Genomic DNA, 27,062 nt, shown 5'->3' with positions numbered 1-27,062 from the left:
ATAAACATTTTGGGAAACGGGCGTGGCACCGCCCATATTTAATAGAAGAAAATTTAATAGTTTGCAAGCGTAGTCGAAATAAAGTAGATGCTAAAGTTAGTGTCATTTTTTGACATAATTTAGTACGTGCTATATATAGGTCAAAAAAGCTGACGCTAAGTTAGCACTAGATTTGATTAGTTTAAGAATATCGTTACGCCATTTTGACATATTTTTCTCGAATGAAATAAGCTTTTATATAAGGCAGACAGTTTTTGGTGGGTGTTGATGAATATGTGTATGCACTTGCGGCACTGCCAATTTCCGAGCTGGTGATCACAGATCAGTTGTCCGTTGATGCTCGAGTTATTAAGATCAGTTTGTTTGGGGTAAATTGTGAAAAAGTGGGTATACCTTAAAAAATTTATTTACCAACCATTTGGAAGAATTATTATTTATATAAGTGAGGTAAGTAAACAAGTTTGTTTTACATAAAAAAATTTGATTCTGAGATTTAGAAGCATTTTTTTTATTGCCGTCCTTTTTGACAATTTTTTTCTCCATAACATGCATGCATTAATATATACATATGTTTGTATGCATGTATGTAAGTGCACGGATGTGCTCATGATGCGATCCAGATGGGGACACCGCACAGTGGTAATGAAGTAAGGATAAACGGCTAAATTGAGTTAATTCCATATTTCTCTATCTGGTAATTTTTAAGGTTAATATCGCTTGATTCACAAAGGCACTAGTAAACTTTTTTTTTTCAAAACTACGTTTTTTACATATTTTGGTATGATATACTTAAATATACCCTCAGTAATAAAAATAAAATATTATGAGTTATGCCACACATTCATGCACTGAATGAGGTGAAAGTAAAAATGTTTTTGCTTCTGTAAAATTTTAAATTTGTTAGGTAGGACCTTTGTGAATTGAACTAACGATAGATAACTTTGTTTAAATAAAAATAGTTCTACATGAAAGGCCGAGCAGGAAAAGCGTGGATTCAAGCGCAGAATGCAAAGTGTCGCAGATCATGTGAGGTTTTGCGACCTTAGATAACAAAGTTACTCTTATCACTAACAAGTAAGGAAGTCTAAGTTCGGGTGAAACTGAACATTACTTACCCAGCTGTACACTTTAAATGTTATTGTTGTTTGTTTTGTGTGCTTAATAGTGTTACAAGGCTGCGCAATAACATATTCATAGGGTTCTATTCTGAACTAATTTTTGTTTAAAAGAAGCAAAGAGGATACAGAGGCTAACACCAATGACTTTGAACGGGTAATAATGCAGTTTTCCTTCAAATATGGGGATTTCCCCACTGTTTATTTTGAAATAAAGATATAACAGAACAATAAAAATACGATTGGTACAAAACTATTTTTCGCTAAGATTTAACTTATTATTTTCGTCTACGACCCTTTTAAAAATCATTTATATAAAAGTGGGCGTGGTCTTTAACCGATCTCGTCTATTTTTTCCAGAAATATTTACTGCTATAGGGAAAATTTTTGTACCCAATTTTATTACGATCTGTTAATTTTTCTTCGAGTTATGGCTCCCGAAACATAGAAAATTGCTTAGTCATAAAAGGGGCGGTGCCACGCCCATTTTTTTTAATTTGAAATTTTTCCTATTTATTGTTGTAAATCCACTTGGGAAATGAAATATCATTGACATAAAGCTCTTTCTTGTAAAGTATAGCTTATTTTATTCGTCTGCGACCATTTTAAATATCTTTTATATCAAAGTGGGCGTGGTCCTTAACCGATTTCGTTAATTTTTCTTCAAAGCATTCCTTGTAGTAAAGGCAAACTATCTGCCGAATTTTGTTACGATAGGTTTAACGATTTATCATTAATATTATTTGTAAAATTGATTTTATCACAAGTGGGCGGTGCCGCGCCCATTTTAAAACATTTTTTCAAATTTTTATCAAGAGTCTCAATATCAGTCCACACGTCAAATTTCAACATTCTAGGTGTATTATTTACTAAATACTCAGGTTTTTGTGTTTTCCAAAATGATATATAAAAAGTGGGCGTCGTTATCATCCGATTTCGCGCATTTATCTATTCTGGGTCGAGATAAGCTCGTGTACCAAATTTGGTGAAGATCTCTCAATATTTACTCAAGTTATCGTATTAGCGGACAGACGGACGGACGGACATGGCTCAATCAAATTTTTTTTTGATACTGATGATTTTGATATATGGAAGTCTATATCTATCTCGATTTCTTTATACCTGTACAACCAACCGTTATCCAATCAAAGTTATAATACCCTATGTACAATTACAGCGGGTATAAAAAGGGGGAACTGTAGGCTTATAATGGGGTATTCCCTACTAGGCACTACCATACCTTCTTCTAAACTGGGGGCGGGTGTAGGAAATGCGGGTTGCAGGAGGACTCGATCGAGCATGTTTTGCAGTCGGATCCGCTCTCGATAGGCTCCAGACCCCACATATAAATGACACAGATATCAGGCTCCTGGCTTTTATAGGTGTTTTCAGTTTGGTCGTAGAGCAAATGATTGGTTGTATGCTCAGAAGATATATGCATAGTATAATTGTTTAAAAATAAAGGGGCGTGGCTCCTACCATACAACAAAATCTTTAATATAATTTCATTATTAATTTATTTTCAAAACCATTCGTTTTTCAAACAAATTTGGACTAATCTCACGACAGAAAGTTGTATGGAAATAAGCGGCTTCGAATCTGTACCATCCTTAGTGCCATTATTTGAAAACATTTATATATAATTTTTTGTAGTTGTAAATTATAAATTTGTTTTGCAAATTTTCTTCAGTAGGTATTCACCACTGTGCGTTCTTCAATTTCTGTGCTTATAAAATTAGTGTGTACAAAACAATTTGTATGGAGAACCATCAGACGCAGACCTATTTACTGATGTGCATATTAGTGATGTTGCGAATATTCACATTCGCAAACGAGTAGTTCTTCACATAAGCTGCAGTATGACTCGTCCAAAATATATTCAATATTGTAGACATGTAATTTGAGATTTATATTTTTATTGTTTTGGACTATAGTTTTGAAGACAACTTTTTATAATAGATTTATTTGAACATTTTATGTAGCCTTTAGTTGAGCGTTGAAAATGTATGTTTAAATGTATAGGGGTGTTAAAATTGTCCAATTTTATTTTAAACTTCAGTTGCATGGTGGAGTAAATAGTAATAGCGTTCACCTTACTATCTGAAATGGTGCGTGTGTATTAACAGCGGTAAGAAGAGGGTAAAATTTTTACCCGTTATGAAAAAATAGGAGTAGCAGAATAAATAAATTTCTACGGAAGCCATTACAAAAACTTTTTTTTCTTCAGCACAACAGGGCCACTTGACGTAACTTTTGTACGTCAGTTATTTAATTCTTTACTGCCTTTTGCCACACTTAAATGGTGCCGTAATGATAAAAAGTTGTACAAAACCACATTAAAGTGATTGCAATACTCTGAAACGTTTTTCCATCCCTAAAAACCGCACAGCTTCTTTGTATATCTGTCTTTGGCAGTCAGATGTAAAACATATGCCCTTCTAATACATATGTTGTACAAACTTGACCAAAATATCCCCCAAAAACGCTAACATTTGAATTGTATTGTATTATTGAACTACTCATATTACCAAGTTATTATTTACCAAAATATGTCAGGGGATAGACGAGCCCGCGGCAGTCCGCTTAGTGCCAGAAGATGCTGGTCCGAATCGAGCCGGATTCATACATTTTAAATAACAATACATAACCGCAACATTCCTCTATATCTTAGGGGGTATGATTTTCAGGACAAAACAGCAACAGTTAGTTACAATATTTTGTATATTTAGAATTCCATTATCTTATCGAAGTTTTTACAAAAATAAGGCATAATACATAAATTTTGGTGTACTTGTTGTAGGAATGACAAAACATTCTTCGAAAGTTTTTAGTAGCGCTGCACAGGGGAGGATCCTTGGTTGGATATGGCGTTGGTAAAAATAGTTTGTCTTCACAAAGACCTTTTTGAATTTTTTTGTGAACAAATTAAACATATATAATGGAAATGTGAAAACAAAATGAACGTAATAGTTTGACACGGCCTTACTTATAGAGGCGAACATTTAAGATACCCAAGTGGTAAATAAATTATGTGAAAAAAGTACTGAAAGTGGCATTTTTAACTCCCGAAGACGCTTTTATTTAATTGTCTGATCAACGCCCCCGATTGATGAGGAGTGTAATGACTAGCACCTAGGACCTACCTAATTATTTTCTATCTTTTGGTATTATTACTACTTAATGTAAGTATTGCTTTCAATAAAACCGTTTAACTTAAAAATTTGTATACCTTTCATGAACATGAAAAGGTATATTAACTTTGGTCCGATGTTTGTAACGTTGAGAAATATAGAAGATAGACTCACGATTAAGTATACCGAATTGATCAGGGCGACGAACTGAGTTGATATAGCCTTTTCCGTCTGTCCGTCCGTCCGTCTGTCTGTTTGAACGCTAACTAGTCCCTCAAATTTTGAGATATCTCAATGAAATTTGGCACAAGGATGTATTTTTGTATTATATTAGACATTTGTCGGATCCGGTAGGATCGGACCACTATAACATATATCTCCCATACAACCGATCGTTCAGATAAGACGATTTTGGTCATTCCTGCCGCAATTTAGAAAGTATAAAAGTGAAACTCGGTGATATATATTCTAATATATCATAGAAGATATCCTGAAAAAATCACTTTGATCGGAGCTATATATAGTTATATCCCATACAACCGATCGTTCAGATAGAAAGATTTTTGGCCATTTCTCCCTTAATTTAGAAAGTATAAACGTGAAACTCGGTGATATATATTTTAATATATCATAGAAGATTTTCTGAAAAAATCACTTTGATCGGAGCTATATATAGTATATATCCCATACAACCGATCGTTCAGATAGAAAGATTTTTGTCGATTTCTCCCTTCGTTTCCAATATAAAACGTGGAACTTGGTGATATATATTCTAATACATATATCATAGAAGATTTCCTGTAAAAATCATTTTGATCGGAGCTATATATAATATATATCCCATACAACCGATCGTTCAGATAAGGTGGTTTTTTGTCATTTTTTATTTTATATTTATCTTAAAAATCGTTTAGGTATGTACATCTGTTCACTATATATTTCTTATCTTATACATCCGATTATTTGGAGATTACGAACGGGATAAGATTATTGTTCAGCCCCATTCATGAAAGGTATGAAGTCTTCGGCACAGCCGAAGACAGTCCCGTCCTTACTTGTTTTTATTTATTTTTTTTTTTACTAAAGCAGCTTCTATTTCTGTATGCCCAATATGATTTCCAAATATGAGCCAAATCGGACCACAAATACGATTTTTATGAATATCTCGATCCTTGCGCCACCTAGGGCGATTTTTTTCATAGGTCGCTTTCTATTCATGTATGTATTATGTGTTTCAAATATGAGCCAAATCGGAACACAAATACGATTTTTGTGAATATCTCGATCCTTGCGCCACCTAGCGGCGATTTTTTTCTTATTATTGCATTGTCATCGGGTTCTGAACTACATTCCAAGTTTCAAGCTTGTAGCTTATCGGGAAGTTACTTAAATTTTAATTACAAAATTCGCGCTGGCCGTGCAGCCTGTCAAGTCTACCTAAATAAAACCGTTTAAAAAAAGACGATTGTGAGCACACAAAAAAATTTATTTATACTATGGCACTATTGTGAATATTTGCTCTGCATTACCGGCAGTTGCTACCTTACGCTAGATGGCAGCGTAAGCTGTAAGTTTTATTTGATTGATAGAACAGCTGACTTCTGTTGATATTTGATAAGAGACTTTTATATTGGTTGCGCAAGATGCGCACGGGTCCGGCTCGTAAATATATATTTTTAAAGTGATTATAAAAATATAACTTAAGCCAAGGTTATACTTAAGCCAAGGGTTTTTGTATAAGTTCACATATAATAGCCTAGAACCATGTGAATTCCTACAAGTGAAGAATCTTTCTATTCTTCCTTTGGAATATTTACCTGTTAAATAAGGCTGACAAAGAGAAAGGCTGTCACGAATGGCCAGAGAATTAAAGAAAGGTTTGTTTGCTTGCTAGCGGCAAATAAATTGAATTGCCATGGATTACTCATTTGTGTTTCAAACCAACTTTTCCTTTAGATGTGCCTATAGAAAATAAGATATTGATTGAAAAAAATTCAGCCAATAGAGACAGTAGGAGCATCCAGTTAAGCAAACATTTTAAAATAAGTGAATAATGCAATTTACCAGTCGTTTACAAAAATGTTTTTAAAACACAATTGAGCTGTTTACTGTTTACGTTTTTTCAAGCATTCTCCACTTGTATGAATTCACAATGCCTAGAACCCTCGTTTATTTCAGTGCCCTTATAAAATAAAATTAAAGAAAAAAAAACTTTTTTAAAAATAAGTTTTATTAATGGTTAATAAAATTAACTAAAAAGTAAAAAATAAATTGATTGTAAAGAAATATCACACTTTATAAGTTCATTGTAACCTTTAACGATAATTAGCATTCTTCGTCTGCGACAAAAAAAATTCCATATTGTACATAATTATATATTTTTATACTCAGCTGAGCAGAGCTCACGGCATAAACTAATCGAGATAGATATAGACTTCTATATATCGAAATGATCTGGGCGAAAAAAGAAATTCATTGAGCCATGTCCGTCCGTCCGTCCGTCTGTCCGTTAACACGATAACTTGAGTAAATTTTGAGGTATCTTGATAAAATTTGGTATGTAGGTTCCTGGGCACCCATCTCAGATCGCTATTTAAAATGAACGAAATCCATAACCACGCCCACTGTTTCGATATCGAAAATGTCGAAAAATCGAAAAAGTGCGATAATTCAATACCAAAGACGGCTAAAGCGATGAAACTTGGTAGGTGGGTTGACCTTATGACATAGAATAGAAAATTAGTAAAATTTTGGACAATAGGCTTGGCACCGCTTTTAAAAGAAGGTAATTTCAAAGTTTTGCAAGCTGTAATTTGGCAGTCGTTGAAGATATCATGATGAAATTTGGCAGAAACGTTACTCATATTACTATATGTGTGCTAAGGAAAAATTAAAATTAAAAGTCAAATTTTAACAAAAAATTGAATATCTTTACAGTATATAAGTAAATTATGTCAACATTCAACTCCAGTAATGATATGGTGCAACAAAATATAAAACTAAAAGAAAATTTCAAAATACTTTTAATGCCATAAATCGAACAAAAATTTACCAATCCTTTTGAAATTTGGTAGAGGCATAGATTTTATGACGTTAACTGTTTTCTGTGAAAATGGGCGAAATCGGCTGAAGCCACGTCCAGTTTTTATTCACAGTCGTCCGTCTGTCCTTCCGCTCGGCCGTTAACACGATAACTTGAGCAAAAATCGACATATCTTTACTAAACTTAGTTCACGTACTTATCTGAAGTCACTTTATCTTGGTATAAAAAATGGCCGAAATCCGACTATGACCACGCCCACTTTTTCGATATTGAAAATTACGAAAAATAAAAAAAATGTTATAATTCTATACCAAATATGAAAAATGAGATGAAACATGGTAATTGGATTGGTTTTTGACGCAAAATATAATTTTAGAAAAACTTTGTATAATGGGCGTGACAACCTATCATATTAAGTAGAATAAAATGACAAAAGTTCTGCAGAGCGAAATCAAATGCCCTAGGAATCTTGGCAGGAATACTGTTCCTGGTATTACATATATAAATAAATTAGCGGTACCCGACAGATGATGTTCTGGGTCACCCTAGTCCACATATTTCGAAAACGCTTTCACATATACCACTAAGGTCCACTCCCTTTTAAAACCCTCATTAATACCTTTAATTTGATACCCATATCGTACAAACACATTCTAGAGTCACCCCTCGTCCACCCTTATGGCGATGTCTCAGAGAGGCGTCCACCTATAGAACTAAGGCCCACTACATTTTAAATAATCATTAACACCTTTCATTGGATACCCATATCGTAAAAACACATTCTAGAGTCACCCCTGGTCCACCTTTATGGCGATATCTCGAAAAGGCGCCCACCTAAGGCCCACTCCCTTTTAAAATACTCATTAACGCCTTTCATTTGATACCCATATCGTACAACACATATTCTAGAGTCACCCCTGGTCCACCTTTATGTCGATATCCTGAAATGGCGTCCACCTATAGAACTATGGCCCACTCCCTTTTAAAATATTCTTTAGTACCTTCCATTTGAAACCCATGTCATACAAACACATTCCAGGGTTACCCTCGGTTCATTTTCCTACATGGTTATTTTCCCTTATGTTGTCACCATAGCTCTCAACTGAGTACGTAATGTTCGGTTACACCCGAACTTAGCCTTCCTTACTTGTTAACATTAAAATTTTACACCTAAATTATTAAATCTTACAGTTTATATCACAGTCCTAATTGTTCTAACAAAAGCGTGTTAAATTTTGATGGTATAATTAAGAACATTTAGGATATTGTTATCACAATGTAACACGCTTTTATTAGAATAATTAGGACTGTGATATAAACTGTAAGATTTAATAATTTAGGTGTAAAGTTTATTATTATATTAAGAAAATATAAATTGATAATGAAAAATGTAATTTTATAATGAGAATATGTAAACGCTACGTTTTGCTACGTAACCTACAATGAATGCACAATAGTTAATCTAGGCGTTCATACCAGTTCAAACCCTGGAAACTAGATTATTAGCAAATTTTATTTCTTGCTTCCATCTAAAAATGACACGCTAGATATAGTTCAAGGTCTAAGAAAATAAATCGGGAATATTTTACGGGAAAATTTACAATACCAGCACTCCATTAAAAAATGCTTAAAGATAAAAAGAAAGACAGTACTTTGGTATCTAAACTATCCGTGTCTGAGAAATTGGAGTGGTGTAAATCAGAGATTTTGACAATAAAACACACTTCGAGAAATCTGCCTCCATATTCGCAACATCCCTAACACACACATATATATATTGTTAATCAGTTTCAAAATTTTCTTCTATGCGAAATTGTACACAAAATGCACATTGCATTGTAATGAAATCATCGTCTATAAAGGATTGTATTACAGTTAAAAAATGAGCGCAGCGAACATAAGTATAAGTAGGTATGTCTTATATTTCTTTGGCTTGTGGTAATAACAATGTCTCATTTCTACTTTGAATTACACTGAGTTGCGGGGGGAATGTAGCACCCGGGTCGTGGGGCGCGATCGCACGCAAATAAAAAGAAAATAAAAGAAGAATTACTAACGAGTAATCACAATTTATTTATAAACAAAGGAGATTAATGGTTGTATTTACGAAGTAGAATAATTAATTCACAAACCCCTTAGCAAGTTCAAAAGTATAAAATTATAAAATTATTAATTCCAAATTCGCAAATGTGAAGGGGATTATAATTTAAAAAAAGATATATGGTAGGATAACTCACCTGGGGCTCGTTGCTGACTCGTGAACGTTCCAAAAAAGTAGTGAAAGAGTGTAATCAACTACCTGGGGCCTCATTGAATAGTGCACGGTTTGGGGTAAGACAGTTTTCCATCTCCTCCAAAATCTTTAGTTTTGCGTACCTTGGCGCCTTAAAGGCCGTTAACATATTTGGACTTAAATTAATTTGAAAATTTTTAGCGGGTTAATACCGTTTTCACACAGAAACTTATCGAATCACAATTTTATTTAATGAAATAATTAGGTTTCCCTTTTCATACAGAGCCTTTTGCTTCATTAAGCGAACATCTGTCAGCAGCTCCAAAAAAATATTTCGTTTTTACAAAAAATAGTTAAAATGGAAAGCAGCCGTTCCCTTCTTAACTATAAATACAAACAAAATAAAATGCATGCGCAACCAAAGAGGATAAATAAATAAGAGCCACCAGTCTGCTACGAGTGGCGAGTAACTCGCTGGAAATCAAAAAAATTGATGCCTAATCAAAGAGTATATATTTGTTAAGAGGCGTCACTCGATACTTTTGTTGTTGCCAAAGCAACCCTGTCATGTCGAATGTGATTCTCAAGGAAGTTTTGTTTAGTTTTCTTTAACTGCATCCTATATATTTATGCGGCGAAGTGACCTTGCATAATTGCAATTTTTGGAAAGAGAATAAATTAATTAATTTAATACAATCAATAAAATAAACAAAATACCCCACGAAAATGTATAGAAGGCGTTTTTATAAATACATCTGACAAAAAAAAACTAACGACTACCTTGAGAAAACATCGAGTAATTTGCTTTGGCAACAACAAAAGTATCGAGTGACGCCTCTTAACAAATATATACTCTTTGGCCTAATGTTTTCTGTGAGGAACATTTTTAATTGTCTCGCATTTATCCATGCCATGTATACACCTTATTCAGATGTTATTTTTGGAAAGAGAATTAATTAATTAATTAAATAAAGTTAAATAAACACAAATACCCCACGAAATGTATAGAAGACGTTTATGCACATCTCGCCAAAAAAAAAAACCTGAGAGTACCCTAACGAATAACATTACGCAAAGTAACGAGTGACGTCTCTTATTATATTTATCCTCATTTGCGCAACTATCCAGATGTTACACCTAACCAAATATGTGCCTATTTTCGAAAAAGCCATATCATCTTTTGCAGCAAATGCAGCGAAAATTAAATTTTGATTTTTTTCGTGTCTTTCTATTTTTCGTAAATTATTGTTACATTGCCAATAAAAATCGAAGTACCAAGCAAAGCCGACTGGATTTTTCTCTCGATTAAGCATTCAATAAGCTATAATGAGATAATTAAGCATTTGTCTTTTGTATGGAAGATTGAGTTCAGTTAGGGATTTAATGAAGAAAACTTGACTAATTATTTCATTAAGCCCCTGTGTGAAATTGGCATAAGAAAGTGTTTGATATTTGTTTTTTTTTTTATTATTTAAAGTCAACGCAAACACAAAGCGCTGGACTAATTACTGTAATAGAATAGATATGATATGAATGTTATTACAAGACCATAATTAAAATTAAAATTATAGAATTGAAATGAGATACATACATAAAAATTAATATGTTATACAAATTTGACATCGCATTGCGTAAGAAAAAAAAATAAAAATATCAGCATAAACCTAAGAGTATACTTCCCTCCTAATAAGATACCCATCTACAATTGAACTGAAACTGAGCTATTGTACATAACGATTTTGCATCTGTACCTTTCAGCATGTGCTGTTTTTTCAGTTAAAAATTAAAGACTAATTTACATGTGGTATTTTTGTTAACGAAAAAAAAAATAATAATAATAAAATTTAAACTTTGATTCCTTACACGCGAAACTGTAGATACAGATCTCCCTCTATGTAAAAGTTTTTAAAAAACCTATTCAGAAGCGATATTTGCTATTGTGTAGATGCTGCTTTCTATAAAAAGAAAGAAGTCGTAAAAAGCTGATATTTTTTTTTAAAAAGTCGTATATGTGTAGATACGATTTTTTGATTAGGAAACATGCTGAAATTTCAATTGGTGTTCTACTAAGTTGTAGCTACTGCTGTCATTTTGTAGATAGCCACAGTATTTATTAGGATTTATAAAAAAATTTGTGTAGATACTGCAAAAGTGCGAATTTAAAACCCCTACTGCTTTATGTCTATTTGCAATTTTAAAAATATTTTTGCACGAGTAAATTTGCATTTTTCAAGACGATTTCACCTATGTAAATATCTAATTTTCGAAAAAAAAAAATCATATGATAAAATATTTTAAGGTCGTCGACCTCACATCCATGCACAGTACGCAGTCCATAAATAGTCTGCAAATAAAATTTTTAAGGCTCACAGTTGGACATACCAGCCCATTGTACATCGTCACTAGATTCAGTACTAAATTAGTTCGACCTTGTATCACGTCATAAAATCCTTGCATACAAAGGCAAACATATAGGGTCAATTAGATAACAAAGTATAATAAAGACCATTTTTGCGAATACTTACTGAAAAAGCATCCTTCAAAAATTTGATTTACAATTTTTAGTTTGCGATTAGAACGCATTTTTGCACGAAAATAACGCTTCCAAAAGCAAATTCTTATAGTCCAACCTTGTTGAACCTGCTATCCTCTGCCTTCCGTTAAGGGAGATTTAGGACAAAGTGTATATTCATCATCAGGGCCGTAGAGAGAAAATCTGGGCCCGGGACTAAACAATTTACGGGGCCCCTATAAAAAATCCACTAATACATTTCATTAACTTGAATTAATGACGTCTCATTCATGAATCATTACATTGCGTTACAAAAACGAGCTTTGGTTCTGTCCTATGAACCAAATATACTTTTTCGGAAAGGGGAGAAAAAATAAAAATCCACGTGTATCGGCGATTTTCATGTACACGTCAGATATTTTTTTTTAAGTATAAAGTATAAAGCTCGTAGTGTCCGTCCTGAAACTCGCTGTTGAGATAAACACGATCTATGAAAGTTTTTGATTCTTGAAAGGACGCTGAAGGAAAGTTCTGCACTAGCTACAGTGACAGGTATAGTGCAAAAGATACGTAAAGCAGCAGAAATGTTGGAGAAAATCGTATACAGATTTTGAACATATGTAGATGGCATTTAGCAATTCCAATGGTGACAGACCTTTATAAAAATTTGCTTCGTAAATGTATTTCAAGTGAATTATTTCGCATTCTAAGCTTTGAGAAATGTCCGACATGTATTTTTCAACAAATTTTGCTGCGCTCGTCCGAACCGTAGTTTCATCCATGTGTTCAAATTGCCACAAAAAGGAAAACGTCTCGCTCAAATTTCTCAGAGCTGCTAATCGTTCAGTAATGCCAGTGATAACCGAATCAACGATCGCCAGGAATGTATTGTTTTAAAATCAGACTCTGAATCATCCGTAATCATCTCATTTATATTATCTTCAGAACGTCTTGGCGGTTTTCTCTTTCAAATGTCCGGAAACTTTGACGAGATGTTCAATTGATTAGCAACTGTTTTGCATTCGTTTAAAATTGTTTCCCATCGGTTCCTGATCAACTTCAAATCAGCTAATAAGGCATCTGACCTCAACATTTATGGTGGCGTCTCTAGCTTGGAGGACCACGTTTCTTTCATTAATGGTAAGTCAGTATTTTGAACCAAATTGAGGACAGCAAGATACATTCGAACTTGTTGATGTACTTGAGAATGCCGGTAACATCTCCGTATGCTTGCGCAGTCAAATTTGGCTTTTGTCTGAAAGACTATGAAGAGAGCTAGGTACTTTTTTTTTTTAAGAAGTCCCGTCGTTGTGGAGTGCTGCTGAAAATAGTAAAACATTTTTGTACAACTCCGAAGAAAGTAATTGCAGCCGTTCAACATTCTGCAGCGTCAACACCGCATAAATTGAGACTGTGGATTGCACAAGGCGAGTAATCAGCATTCGAGTTTTCGTCGACAATGTGACATAGTGTTCCGTTTTAAGCTCCTTTCATATTGGCTCCGTTATGGCAAATTGTAAAATTTGTTGCTTTGCATCAGGCATAGTATCGACGATAATACTTGGCTTTCTTGCCTTGATCTAATATAGTTTCCCTCACGTGCTTTGCACACATCTCTATAAACTCGTTCTGAATGTCTGGGGAAAGATAGGGAACTTGTAAACGTTTGTGCTGCTGTTGTGAAATCCTAACTTTCTCAAATTGATCTCTAAGTATCGGATTATAATGGCTTATGAGATGCCCAAAAAGTGTCCATTGTTTCGTTCACCAAGATATATACTTTCGCCTTTGAAAGCTAGGCCTCTTTCACCCAAAAATAAAATAGTGGTCAAAATTCTATATAAAATTTCTTTCCACTTTTGAGTTTCAGTGATTAGTTGTTCGTTGATAAGTGTATCAATTGTAGCCTCCTTTTGAATTAGATTTTGTAAAGATCGCCATTGAATGTAACATTTAATGTGATCTTGAGTATTTTCGTGTGAAGGCAGTTTATCGTATAGCTTCTTCTATACCTGAAATTTCAAATATCCGCTAGGACAACAAATTTTAGGTCGACTTAAAGTAATGGTGCTTAACAGATGACATGGTAGGCAATAAAAAGCATTGCTGCTGGCACTCCACACTAACCAGTCACTCTCCACTTTCTCTCCATTTGGCAAGATTCTGTTTACCAACGAGGTAGGAAATGCCTCGTTATGAAAATCACGTGGAAAAATAACAGGACACTTTTGATGACCTCGACAAATTATTTCGTTGACTTCTTCATATTACAATAACTCATTATTCACATCGAAGTCATTTAAATAATCTGGACTTTGATACAGAGTTGGTGGTATTGTTGGAAGACTTTTTGAAGATGAACCTTCATCAGTGTCACCACGAAAACTTTACAATATCGGATTCATGTAAACATACATTTTTGTGTGATGTTTTTATTGTCCCCTCACTGTTCGAAGGCCCAGGCAAAAAATCATTATCAATATTCGTTGCTTTTGAAATTCGGCTTAAAATGTGCACATGGAACAACTAAAGACTCCCTGAATTAAAAAAAAAATGTCTTAGTACCTCTAAATCCCGGGCCCCCTGAGAAACCGCGGGCCCGGGAGGAATCCCCCATTCCTCCCCCCCCCCCCCCCCCCTCCCCTCTCGTCACGCCTGCTCATCATCATAAAGTTTTCTAATGCATAATAATGTTCGTGTTGGAAAGATGATCAAGTCAAAAGATTTTAATGTCATTGTTTTGAGTAAAACACATACATATGTATGTAGGTACATATATGCCAATTAATAAATGATCTGCTATTCATTCGATATGTACGTATGTTGTGTACACATACACTCCTATATACATAAGTAGGTTTTTTGTGTATATATATGTATCCATACATAATTTTTTAATGGCGATCATGAAACTGCCGCTTTTAAAACAAAAACGGAAGTCGGCGATAAGGCGAAATGATATACCCACACTGGCAACAAATGTTAATAAGATGTGCTATTGTAAAATATTTAAGTATTTAAACTAGGGTTGTAACATAACTTCTTCTTTAGAATTCCGATTCCGACTTTGGTTCCGGTTGATTGGATGTATAACGGTAGTGAAACAGTAGACACCCCTACAAGAAACGCTGATAGTTTTACTAATACACTCACACTTGTAATTGACAATGCTGATCCTGCGATGACGTAAACATCCATACTCATATTTATGTATGTTCCTTTGTTCGCTCACGCATGTCCGCATGTACCCAACGACAGCCTATAATCATGAAAAAGGACTCAAACTGGGAAAGCTTCGGACACCTGGTACAGAACAAAAGAACATACAGCAGATACCATTATTCATGTGAGACAGATACATAATTCTCAACGGAATTTTATGTATGCGAGAACAGTTTATCATGTTGTCACTACTGACTGTCTATGACAATCAAAAGATTATCACGGTTCTTTTGTTATTTTTTAAATTCCGCCATTTTCAACCGACGAAAACCATATAAAAAATAATTTTAAAAAATGAAAAAGAGAGCATTTCAAAGCTCCATTCTAAAAGAAAAAAATCGAAAATAATATTAAAAAATACCAAAAGCAGCCGGAATGTGTGGGGCGCACTCAAAAAATTGATACGCGAAAAACAATAGTGGTTAGTGGTGATTCATTTTTAAATGTGTTTCCGCATGAGGAAAGCGCTCTTCTGTTGTTTTGTTATTTTCTGAATTTAAATTGAACTTTCTGAACTCGAATTCTTATACAACTATTTATTTTAAACAAATAAGAAACACGTATGCTTTTATCACGTACAAAATTAAAAACGTAATGAAATAAAGTAAATAAAAAGCAAGAAGCATTGTTTCATTTTTGGCAGAATATAATAATGGTCATTTATGATAGTATAACAGTCAAACCTGATATCTACAGTAAACTATCATTTATGACACTTTTTGATAGTTAGAGTGTCAGCACTGATCCAGGAAAATGAATGAGAGTGAGAAGTACGGCTATATACTTCATCAGTAGGCCATGTTGGTGTATAAGAAGGAGACAAAAACTCACACGTACACAGTTGTTTACATCACATTTGCGCAAGTCCCCTTAAGTTTGTGATAGAAAGTTTGTATGAGGCGCTGATCGTTAGGTTGACATTGCTGACAATCAGATGATACTCATATGATAGTCAGTATTCTTGTAGGGACGTTAAATGGAAAAACATATAGAGCCAGTTTAGCGTTGTGTTTGGTGTGTCAGTTGCAAATAGCGTTCTTTGGACACAGAGTATATTAACTTTCATTCGATAACGGTTGGTTGTACAGGTATAAAGGAATCGAGATAGATATAGACTTTCATATATCAAAGTCATCAGTATCGAAAAACAAGTAAAGGGGTATAAGTTCGGGTGCAACCGAACATTATATACTCAGTGTGAGCTTCAATTGTACATTTCATTTCAGATAAATTACTTTTCTACATAACACGTTGGCACCGCCCGTTTAAAAGAAAAATGTCTCCCCATTTCCTATGACAGTAAAACTTGATAAGTGAAATATCATTGATTGAAAACTATTTTTTGCTAAGTTATAAGTAGCTTATTATTCTAGTCTACGACCCTTTTAAACTTGTTTTCTATCTCAGTTGCCGTGGTCTTTAACCGATCCCGTCCATTTTTACTAGAAATATTTTCTACTATACGGAAAATTTGTGTACCCAATTTTATTAAGATCCGTTTATTTTTCTTCGAGTTGTGGCTCCCGAAACATAGAAAATTGCTTAGTCATAAAAGGGGCGGTTCCACACCCATTTTCAAAAATGTTAGTGTTTTCTAATTTAATGTTATAATTCAATTTACAAAGTAAAATTCAATTGATACAAAGCTCTTTTTTGCAAAGATATAGCTTATCTTATTCGTCCACGACCCTTTTAAAACTCTTTTATATAAAAGTGGGCGTGATCCCTAACCGATTTCATTAATTTTTCTTCACAGCATTCCTTATAGTAAAGGAAACCTCTCTGCCGAATTTTGTTACGATAGGTTTAACCATTTTTATACTCAGTTGAGCAGAGCTCACAGAGTATATTAACTTTGATTGGATAACGGTTGGTTGTACAGGTATAAAGGAATCGAGATAGATATAGACTTCCATATATCAAAATCATCAGTATTGAAAAAAAAATTGATTGAGCCATGTCCGTCCGTCCGTTAACACGATAACTTGAGTAAATTTTGAGGTATCTTGATGAAATTTGGTATGTAGGTTCCTGGGCACTCATCTCAGATCGCTATTTAAAATGAACGATATCGGACTATAACCACGCCGACTTTTTCGATATCGAAAATTTCGGAAAATCGAAAAAGTGCGATAATTCATTACCAAAGACGGATAAAGCGATGGAACTTGGTAGGTGAGTTGAACTTATGATGCAGAATAGAAAATTTGTAAAATTTTGGACAATGGGCGTGGCACCGCCCACTTTTAAAAGAAGGTAATTTAGAAGTTTTGCAAGGTGTTATTTGACAGTCGTAGAAGATACCATGATGAAATTTGGCAGGAACGTTACTCCTATTACTATATGTATGCGTGATAAAACTTAGCAAAATCGGAGAACGACCACGCCCACTTTAAAAAAAAAATTTTTTAAGTCAAATTTTAAAACAAAAGTTAATATCTTTACAGTATATAAGTAAATTATGTTAACATTCAACTCCAGTAATGATATGGTGCAACAAAATACAAAAATAAAAGAAAATTTCAAAATGCGCGTGGCTCCGCCCTTTTTGATTTAATTTGTCTAGGATACTTTTAATGCCATAAGTCGAACAAAAATTTACCAATCCTTGTGAAATTTGGTAGGGGCTTAGATTCTGGGACAATAACTTATTTCTGTGAAAAAGGGCGAAATCGGTTGAAGCCACGCCCAGTTTTTATACACAGTCGACCGTCTGTCCTTCCACTCGGCCGCTAACACGATAACTTGAGTAAAAATCGATATATCTTTACTAAACCCAGTTCACGTACTTATCTGAACTCACTTTAGTGATAGTTTTAAAAAAATTATCGGTGCACATTTAAAATACTTGAATCTCTTAAATTCCCTTTTGGCCATATTTTGCTGCTTCTTCTCATTTTTTTTTTTAATAACTCTTTACATCTGTATTTGAAAGCGTCGGCGCGTTATTGGAGCTGTATTATTTGTATTTCCTTTCCTTCGTCACGGATTGTGTTATCGCGTTGCTTATCGCCCTTGCTTTTTATACTCAGCTGAGCAGAGTTCACAGAGTATTTTAATTTTGTTCGCATAACGGTAATCCGTAACGGCATAAACTAATCGAGATAGATATAGACACCTATATATCAAAATGATCTGGGCGAGAAAAGAAATTCATTTAGCCATGTCCGTCCGTCCGTAAACACGATAACTTGAGTAAATTTTGACGTATCTTAATGAAGTTTGGTATGTAAGTTCCTGGACACTTATCTCAGATCGATATTTAAAATGAACGAAATCGGACTATAACCACGCCCACTTTTTCGATATCGAAAATTTAAAAAACCGAAAAAGTGCGGTAATCCATTACCAAAGATGGATAAAGCGATGAAACTTGGTAGGTGGGTTTGCCTTATGATGCAGAATAGAAAATTAGTAAAATTTTGTACAATGGGCGTGGCACCGCCCACTTTTAAAAGAAGGTAATTTAAAAGTTTTGCAAGCTGTCATTTGGTAATCGTTGAAGACACCATGATGAAATTTAGCAGGACCGGTACTCCTATTACTATATGTGTGCTAAATAAAAATTAGCAAAATCGGATCACGAACACGCCCCCTATAAAAAAGAAAAATTTAAGAGTCAAATTTTAACAAAAAATTACAGTATATAAGTAAATTATTCCAACATTCAACTCCAGTGAGAGTCCATATGGGTCAACAAAATACAAAAATAAAAGAAAATTTCAAAATGGGCGTGGCTCCGCCATTTTTCATTTAATTCGTCTGGAATACTTTTAATGCCATAAGTCGAACAAATATTTACCAATCCTTGTGGAATTTGGTAGGGGCATAGATTCTATGACGATAACTGTTTTCTGTGAAAATGGGCGAAATCGGTTGAAGCCACGACCAGTTTTTATACACAGTCGACCGTCTGTACTTCCGCTCGGCCGTTAACACGACAACTTGATCAAACATTGATATATCTTTACTAAACTTAGTTCACGTACTTATCTGAACTCACTTTATTTATTTACAAAAGGGGCAAAATCGGAATATGACCACGCGCACTTTTTCGATATCGAAAAATGAAAAAAAATGCCATAATTCTATATCAAATACGAAAACGGGGACGAAACATTGTAATCGGATAGGTTTTTTAACTCAAAATACAACTTTAGCAAAAACTTTGTAAAATGGGTGTTACACCTACAATTTTAAGTAGGAGAAAATGAAAAAGTTCTGCAGGGCGAAATCAAAAGCCCTTGGAATCTTGAAAGGAATAATGTTCGTGGTATTACATATATAAATAAATTAGCGGTCCCCGACAGATGTTCTGGGTCACTCTGGTCCACATTTTGGTCGATATCTCGAAAACGCCTTCACATATACAACTACCACCACTCCCTTTTAAAACCCTCATTAATACCTTTAACTTGATACCCATATCGTACAAACACATTCTAGAGTCACCCCTGGTCCACGTTTATGGCGATATCTCGCAAAGGCGTCCACCTATAGAGCTATGGCCCACTGCCTTCTAAAATACTCTTTAATACGTTCCATTTGATACCCATGTCATACAAACACATTCCAGGGTTACTCTAGGTTCATTTTCCTACATGGTGATTTTCCCTTATTTTGTCTCCAAAGCTCTCAGCTGAGTATGTAATGTTCGGTTACACCCGAACTTGGCCTTCCTTACTTGTTATCAATGAGGTGTTTCTTGTACTATTGTTTTCGGCAGGGTTTTCGAGCATTATTCCTATCAGCCAGCATTTAAAGCTCTTTGCAATCATACTTTTCGGCCAAAAGGTTTATCTCTTCCAGCTAGACTCTGGGTCCCCGTTTATACCGTTTATTTGTTAGGATTTGTATGACTTTGCCACAAATAAGTTTGGCATTGAAAATGATAGCTTTGTCAGATGTGTAAATTCCTTCTTTGGAATATGTGGGCCTGTCCGAAACAGTGTTGATTTATGGCTTTGGTTAATTTAGATGACACTTCCATATCAGTAATTATATTCTCGAACAACGTGGAATATAATTGCTATTAAATGACAAATGGCTCCATCCTTCATATCTTAAATACGAAAAAAAACTTACTTGAAATAATTTCAAGTCTTAATTGAGCGAAAGTAGATATACCAAATATAAAACAAAGGTCATCAAAAAAAATTATAGCATTCAAAATTAGGAAAGTATTAGACCACAATTAAGAAAGGAGGTCACACACACACACACGCTTATAAATATCACAGTTTTAGTTGTGTTTCTTACATAAACTCGGCTTATCTCGTTATGTGATTCCAATATTGTCGCAATCCAACGCTGCTCCCATTAAAATAAAATAGTACTTTGTATTACTTAGTCTAAGTTTGCCAGCGCATAGATAAGGTTCAGACACGAATTAAATTTTATTTGGTTTCAGATCGCGAGACACGCATCACAAAAGGATGAAGTGGCCATTGTTGCTCGTCGCTGGGCTACTTTGCTTGGTGCCCTTGCATGCAGAAGATATGTCAATCAATGATTTTGATTTGGATGAACTCGCGGATTTCGATGAGAGCGCTGAGGAGCTATTGCGCCAATTCGAAGAGAAAAATTTGGTAAGAAAAACGGATACCAATTTACACTTTTACTGGATGCTTAAAAACATTTTATTCTAGAATAATGATTTGGATCGTGAAAATGAACTCGCCGCCAAATTAGCTGTAGAGGCTTTAGATCAACAGAATAACCTATTGAATCCGGTAGTTGAAAGTGAGTGAATATTAGCCGTGTTTTTTTTACGCGCGTATACATTTACGCTTAAACTTTAAATACACCTCTGAAATTGCTGCGCGTAAAATTAGTACTACTTATTTTTAATACGCATTATACTCAGATGTAACAGATGCCTATGTTTCACCTCAACACTAATTCTACGTTTTACCTCTAAAAATGGTGTGTATCCACTATTCATCGCAACCGATTCAGCTATATTTTATACATTATGGCCACCAGAGGTTTGTGTCTCCGATTTTAGGTACACCCTGTTCTGTAGCTAGTTATTTACCCACTGGCGCTAGATGTGTCTCCTAAGCATTATCTAAGCGAGGATAACGTAAAGGTATACTCGTGTAAAAAAAAAAACACGGCTATTAAATAGTGTATCATCATCACATAGCCAGCATTAAGCATGACTATGGCTAAATATTTAGTTATGATTTTAGACCCCAGCAAGGATACCGAAAATATTTTCATTGGTGGGTTTTGTTTTAAATACGGAATCACTTCTTAAACTTTTAAAAACTCATACTGAGGGCAATTATTCTCCTTTTTTAATTTTTTATCTAAGTTTTTTAGTACCTACATATGTCCGAATTGATTTTGGGCCATTCCAGGATGAAGTCAGGATTGAGTTCATGAAATTTAAGACTATGCTTGCAACATTTTCAAAACTAGCTCGGGATCATTTTCATACGACTGTGAGACCAAATTAAAATTGATCACCCCATGTCCGGACAATGCTAAAACCAGCCTTGGTGAATTTTTTTCAACTTGTGCAAAAAATCACAGTGGCGTATCTTAGGGGCATTCAAATGAAATCGTTGAGAATACATATCAACCAAATTGCAATGGATTTCTAAAGCTACATGGAAAAAATCGTTTTTTCCGGCTATCCTTCCAGAAATTCGCAATATTACTTTATTTCTTCTTTTTTTATATGGGTCAAATAAGGATGCCTTTTATAGGAAAATATTGATTAAAGCTGATGTACTACATAGCTAGATAGGTTATTGATTTCTGCGAAAAAAAAAATTTTTTTTTAATTTTAAAATCTCCATGAAGTATTCCAACACGGTGTGCACATTTTCAACTTTTTAATTAAACGGTTTTATTTAGGTTGACTTAAAAGGCTGGTTGGACAGGCCGCACTTTTTTTGTAATTAAAATTTAAGTAACTTCCCGATAAGCTACAAGCTTGAAACTTGGAATATAGTTCAGAACCCGATGACAATGCAAGAAAAAATCGCCGTTAGGTGGCGCAAGGATCGAGATATTCACAAAAATCGTATTTGTGGTCCGTTTTGGCTCATATTTGGAACACATAATATTTACAAGAATAGAAAGCGACCTATAAAAAAATCGCCGCTAGGTGGCGCAAGGATCGAAATATTCACAAAAATCGTATTTGTGGTCCGATTTGGCTCATATTTGGAACACATAATACAAACAGGAATAGAAAGCGACCTATGAAAAAAATCGCCGCTAGGTGGGGCAAGGATCGAAATATTCACAAAAATCGTATTTGTGGTCCGATTTGCCTCATATTTGGAACACATAATACATACAAGAATAGAAAACGACCTATAAATAATCGCCGCTAGGTGGCGCAAGGATCGAAATATTGACAAAAATCGTATTTGTGGTCCGATTTGGCTCATATTTGGAACACATAATACAAACAGGAATAGAAAGCGACCTATGAAAAAAATCGCCGCTAGGTGGGGCAAGGATCGCAATATTCACAAAAATCGTATTTGTGGTCCGATTTGCCTTATATTTGGAACACATAATACATGCAAGAATAGAAAACGACCTATAAATAATCGCCGCTAGGTGGCGCAAGGATCGAGATATTCACAAAAATCGTATTTGTGGTCCGATTTGGCTCATATTTGGAACACATAATACAAACAGGAATAGAAAGCGACCTATGAAAAAAATCGCCGCTAGGTGGGGCAAGGATCGAAATATTCACAAAAATCGTATTTGTGGTCCGATTTGCCTCATATTTGGAACACATAATACATACAAGAATAGAAAACGACCTATAAATAATCGCCGCTAGGTGGCGCAAGGATCGAGATATTCACAACAATTGTATTTGTGGTCCGATTTGGCTCATATTTGGAACACATAATACACACAAGAATAAAAAGCGACCTATGAAAAAAAAAAATCGCCGCTAGGTGGCGCAAAGATCGAGATATTCAAAAAAAATCGTATTTGTGGTCCGATTTGGTCCATATTTGGAACACATAATACATACGAGAATAGAAAGCGGAACAAATATCACATACAGTCCGGTAGAAGTGACATCAAAATATTTTGGAGTTGGAGGAGGGACAAGCATACGTGGCCCAGAGTCGGGTAAAGTCTTTGGAAGGATTATGTATTGAGGACTTAGATTGTAACAAATTGTCAGGAAAGAGTCCTTGTAATAATGAGTAATTAAATGAACTAAATAGAATGAGAAATAATAGGCAATTAAATAAAGACTGGAAACTTGAAAATAATATAATTTTAAAAAAATTGTTAAGTTAAACGGTTTTATTGAAAATAATACTTACATGAAATAATAATAATATTAAAAGCTAGAAAATAATTAGATAGGTCCTAGGTACTAGTCATCACACTCCTCATCAATCTAGGGCGTCAGACAATTAAATAAAAGCGTTGGACGCGTCAAATTTCTATTGATAGTCATAAGTAAGGCCAACTGAACCTTAATCAGGTTATGCTACGACTCACATTTTTAGAAATTTGACGCGCCCAACGCTTTTATTTAGTTGTCTGATCAACGCCTTAGATTGATCAGGAGTATGATGACTAGTACCTAGGACCTACCTAATTATTTTCTAGCTTTTAGTATTATTATTACTTCATGTAAGTATTGTTTTCAATAAAACCGTTTAACTTAAAAAACTTTTTTAATTATTTTATTTTAGTGATAGGCTCTACTGCCAATAAAGATTCCCTATGCCATCGGCCAGTGTAGCCCCTTTCAGGAGGTTGGTAAGTTCTTACAGTTATATTCCTCGATGGAAGGCTTATCGGACAGCGTGCGGAGTTAGCTTACAAGACGTATTTCTCAGCAATATGAAGAAAAATTTCAAGTAGCATCCCGCAAGATGGAGAAAAAGCTGGGCCTTGATAGTGTTTACAGATGTAATGGAAACCTTAATCGCATCTCTATTTCAGCTGTGATGCCTTCTATAGCCGAATATATGAAATTAAATTATCCTGAAATATACGGGAATTATTATAAAAACGTCTTCGGAAACAATTCGTAAATAATCCAAAACCTATTCCGAAGCCATACTGATATTGATAATTATCCTGAAGTGCATTCCAACAATTAGTTCTTTGATGGATCGGGCGCTTCGGGATATACATACCTGGGCATCTAATGTCGAGTTGAGCGTCTACGCGGGGAATACGGATATGGTCTTGTTTATTAGAAAGTATAATGTCCCGAATTAGTCTAGGCCTAAGCTAGGAGATGTGACCCTGCAGGAGAATTTGTACCATATCTTTACGAATCATTCAACAGTGAGTTGCCGTAGCAGCTCAACATTGAAGAGAGAGTGAAGAAGGCCTAGCCGGCACTTTATGCATGTAAAAGGATGCTATAGTGTGAGTTAGGTCCATCGCCCTCTATCTCATTTATTATTATATTTACAGCGATTATAATGCCTATCCTATACTGTGTAGTCCTTGGTTGCTGGACGGCCACTCAAAAAATACGTACCTCAAAATATTTGAGGGAGTATGTAGGCTTCCACTGCTTAGCATAACGGGATTCGTGAAAACAACCCCGAAGGCTGCACTGGTTGCCATTCTGAACATTCCATCTGTAGACCTGGTGGCGAAAAACATAGCGTTAACAACTGCAACGAGACTCAATACCTCGGAGCATTGAGCGCAGACCATATTACCATATTATTATATCGTCATCAAACATTGGACGGTTAGACTACTTAGCTCCCTACCCGCGCTTCGATGGGTTTCTTCCAGTCACAATAGAGGTAGATGGTTTGCGCAAAGGCGCTCAAATGGCAGACGAGGCGATACACGTGTATACCGTGTAATGAAAGGAATAGGGTCCGCGGTATCTGGCAATAAACAAACCTAAAGCATTAGAAACACTGGAAGAAAGTAGCATAAACTGTAGCCGCGTACATTTTTACATTGACAGCCACGCAGCAATTAAGGCAAAAATCTCTCATAGCACAACATCTAAAAGTATGTTAGAGTGTAAGCAATCCTCCTAGCAAAGGCGTGAAACAAAGTGCAGGGCTGCAAAGTGTGGAAGATCATGTACAGGTTTTACATCCGTAGACTAAAAAAGTTAGTTTATCATTGAAGAGGAGACTGTACGGTTCTGACTGGACACTGCCTTCTGGCATCACATGCCTTTAAATTAGCCCTTAGCAGTGACAGCAAATACAGGAAGTGCGGTTTGGAGGAGGAAACGATCGAGCACGTTTTAAGCTAGTGCCCTGCGCTCGCAAAGCTAAGACCACAGCTATTAGGAGTGGTACAGCTAACACATCTAGAAGCAGCAAGCAGCACAGGTCCTAGAAAGCTTCTAGTATTTGTAAAGAGGATGAAGTCAGTTTATAACATAGGCCCTGGTTTCTGATAGGCTTTTTAAGTTTGGTCTTTGATTTCACTATGGACCCATTCAGTCTATGTGAAGCCCTCATGGTCTTCAGTTCAACCTAACGTATCTGGAACTAGGCCGGAACAAATCCCTTCACTAAATGTTTCGTGATAAAACGAGAACAGCCGTCTGTCTGTCTGTCTATAAACACTTCAAATTTTTCTTCAACTTAGTCGATCCATGTGAAAAGATGCATTGCGGCGCCGGTCGCGTTTGTGAATCGAATGGTAATGAAGCTAAATGTGTATGCATCCCAGAATGCCCTGAGGAAGCGGAAGCACGCCGTCACGTCTGTACCAATCGCAACGAAACTTGGTCTTCGGACTGCGCTGTCTATCGTCAACGATGTTTGTGTGACACTAAAGCACCTGGTTGTACGGATCCCGAAAATAGTCATGTTCATATTGATTACTATGGTCCATGTCATGCACAGCGTGAATGTTCTGAGGAAGATATGAAAGATTTTCCACGTCGCATGCGCGATTGGCTTTTTAACGTGATGCGTGATTTGGCTGAACGTGATGAACTCACCGAGCATTATATGCAAATGGAATTGGAAGCCGAGACTAATATGACTCGTCGTTGGGCTAATGCTGCCGTATGGAAATGGTGTGATTTAGATGGTGATACTGATCGTTCTGTATCACGTCACGAACTTTTCCCTATTCGTGCTCCATTGGTCAGCTTGGAGCAATGTATTGCACCGTTTTTGGAATCGTGTGATTCAAATAATGACCATCGCATTACTTTAGTCGAATGGGGCGCATGTTTGGAATTGGATGAGGTAATTTTAAAGCGGGAAACCTGACGTTTCAATACCAAGTAATGTTGTAAATTTTATTTCAGACCGATTTGAATGAGCGTTGCGATGATATTCACAAGAGCACACCACAATTATTGGGGTAGAGGTCTTCCTTCAGGCTATTATAACATGTATTTAAATATGTATATTTGTACCTTTTGTGCCAAATTTTTTAAGACAAATAATTATGCAAAAGATGTTAATTTAATAAAACGAAAAAAAAGTTTTCAAATAATTCAGGGGAAGTAAATAATTTAAGATAATTCAGGGGAAGAAAATACTACATACATGCCTCTTTACTTCCTTTATATTAGGTCGGTTGAATGTTTGTCCGCTTTTCATAAAAATCTTACAATCAATTTTTAAGTAACTTCTCATTGAGCTACAAACGTGAAACTTTACACATAGGTTAGAACACCGTAACAATGCAACAAAAGGGAAAAAATCCGGTAGTTGGAGCACGGATCGAAATAATTAGATAAGCATTTGAAAATTTTCAAACCAGCTTTTAAGTAACTTCTCGCACGCGGATCGAAATGTTTAGATAAGAGTTTAGAAATTTGTGGTTTTGAGATCGATTTTAAAGTAAC

General features: G+C 35.2%; 1 protein-coding gene across 1 annotated transcript; it reads left to right on the top strand.

The window, feature by feature from the left end:
* The first annotated feature begins 294 nt into the window (after positions 1 to 294).
* Positions 295 to 26,707, top strand: SPARC (secreted protein, acidic, cysteine-rich). Its single transcript, XM_067762779.1, has 5 exons — positions 295 to 447; positions 20,667 to 20,844; positions 20,905 to 20,998; positions 25,844 to 26,454; positions 26,517 to 26,707. The coding sequence occupies exons 2-5, from the start codon at positions 20,692 to 20,694 to the stop codon at positions 26,574 to 26,576; spliced, it is 918 nt and encodes a 305-aa protein (XP_067618880.1). The 5' UTR covers positions 295 to 447; positions 20,667 to 20,691; the 3' UTR covers positions 26,577 to 26,707.
* Positions 26,708 to 27,062: the final 355 nt, after the last annotated feature.

This window comes from Eurosta solidaginis, chromosome 1 (genome assembly GCF_040869045.1).
Source record: "Eurosta solidaginis isolate ZX-2024a chromosome 1, ASM4086904v1, whole genome shotgun sequence".
NCBI lineage: Eukaryota > Metazoa > Arthropoda > Insecta > Diptera > Tephritidae > Eurosta > Eurosta solidaginis.
This window is presented reverse-complemented; position numbering and strand designations above follow the sequence as displayed.

Coding starts and splice junctions, on each gene's coding strand:
- SPARC (XM_067762779.1), top strand. CDS start 20,692: ATGAAGTGGCCATTGTTGCTCGTCGCTGGGCTACTTTGCTTGGTGCCC. Junction 20,845..20,904: donor AATTCGAAGAGAAAAATTTG/GTAAGAAAAACG, acceptor ATTTTATTCTAG/AATAATGATTTGGATCGTGA. Junction 26,455..26,516: donor CATGTTTGGAATTGGATGAG/GTAATTTTAAAG, acceptor ATTTTATTTCAG/ACCGATTTGAATGAGCGTTG.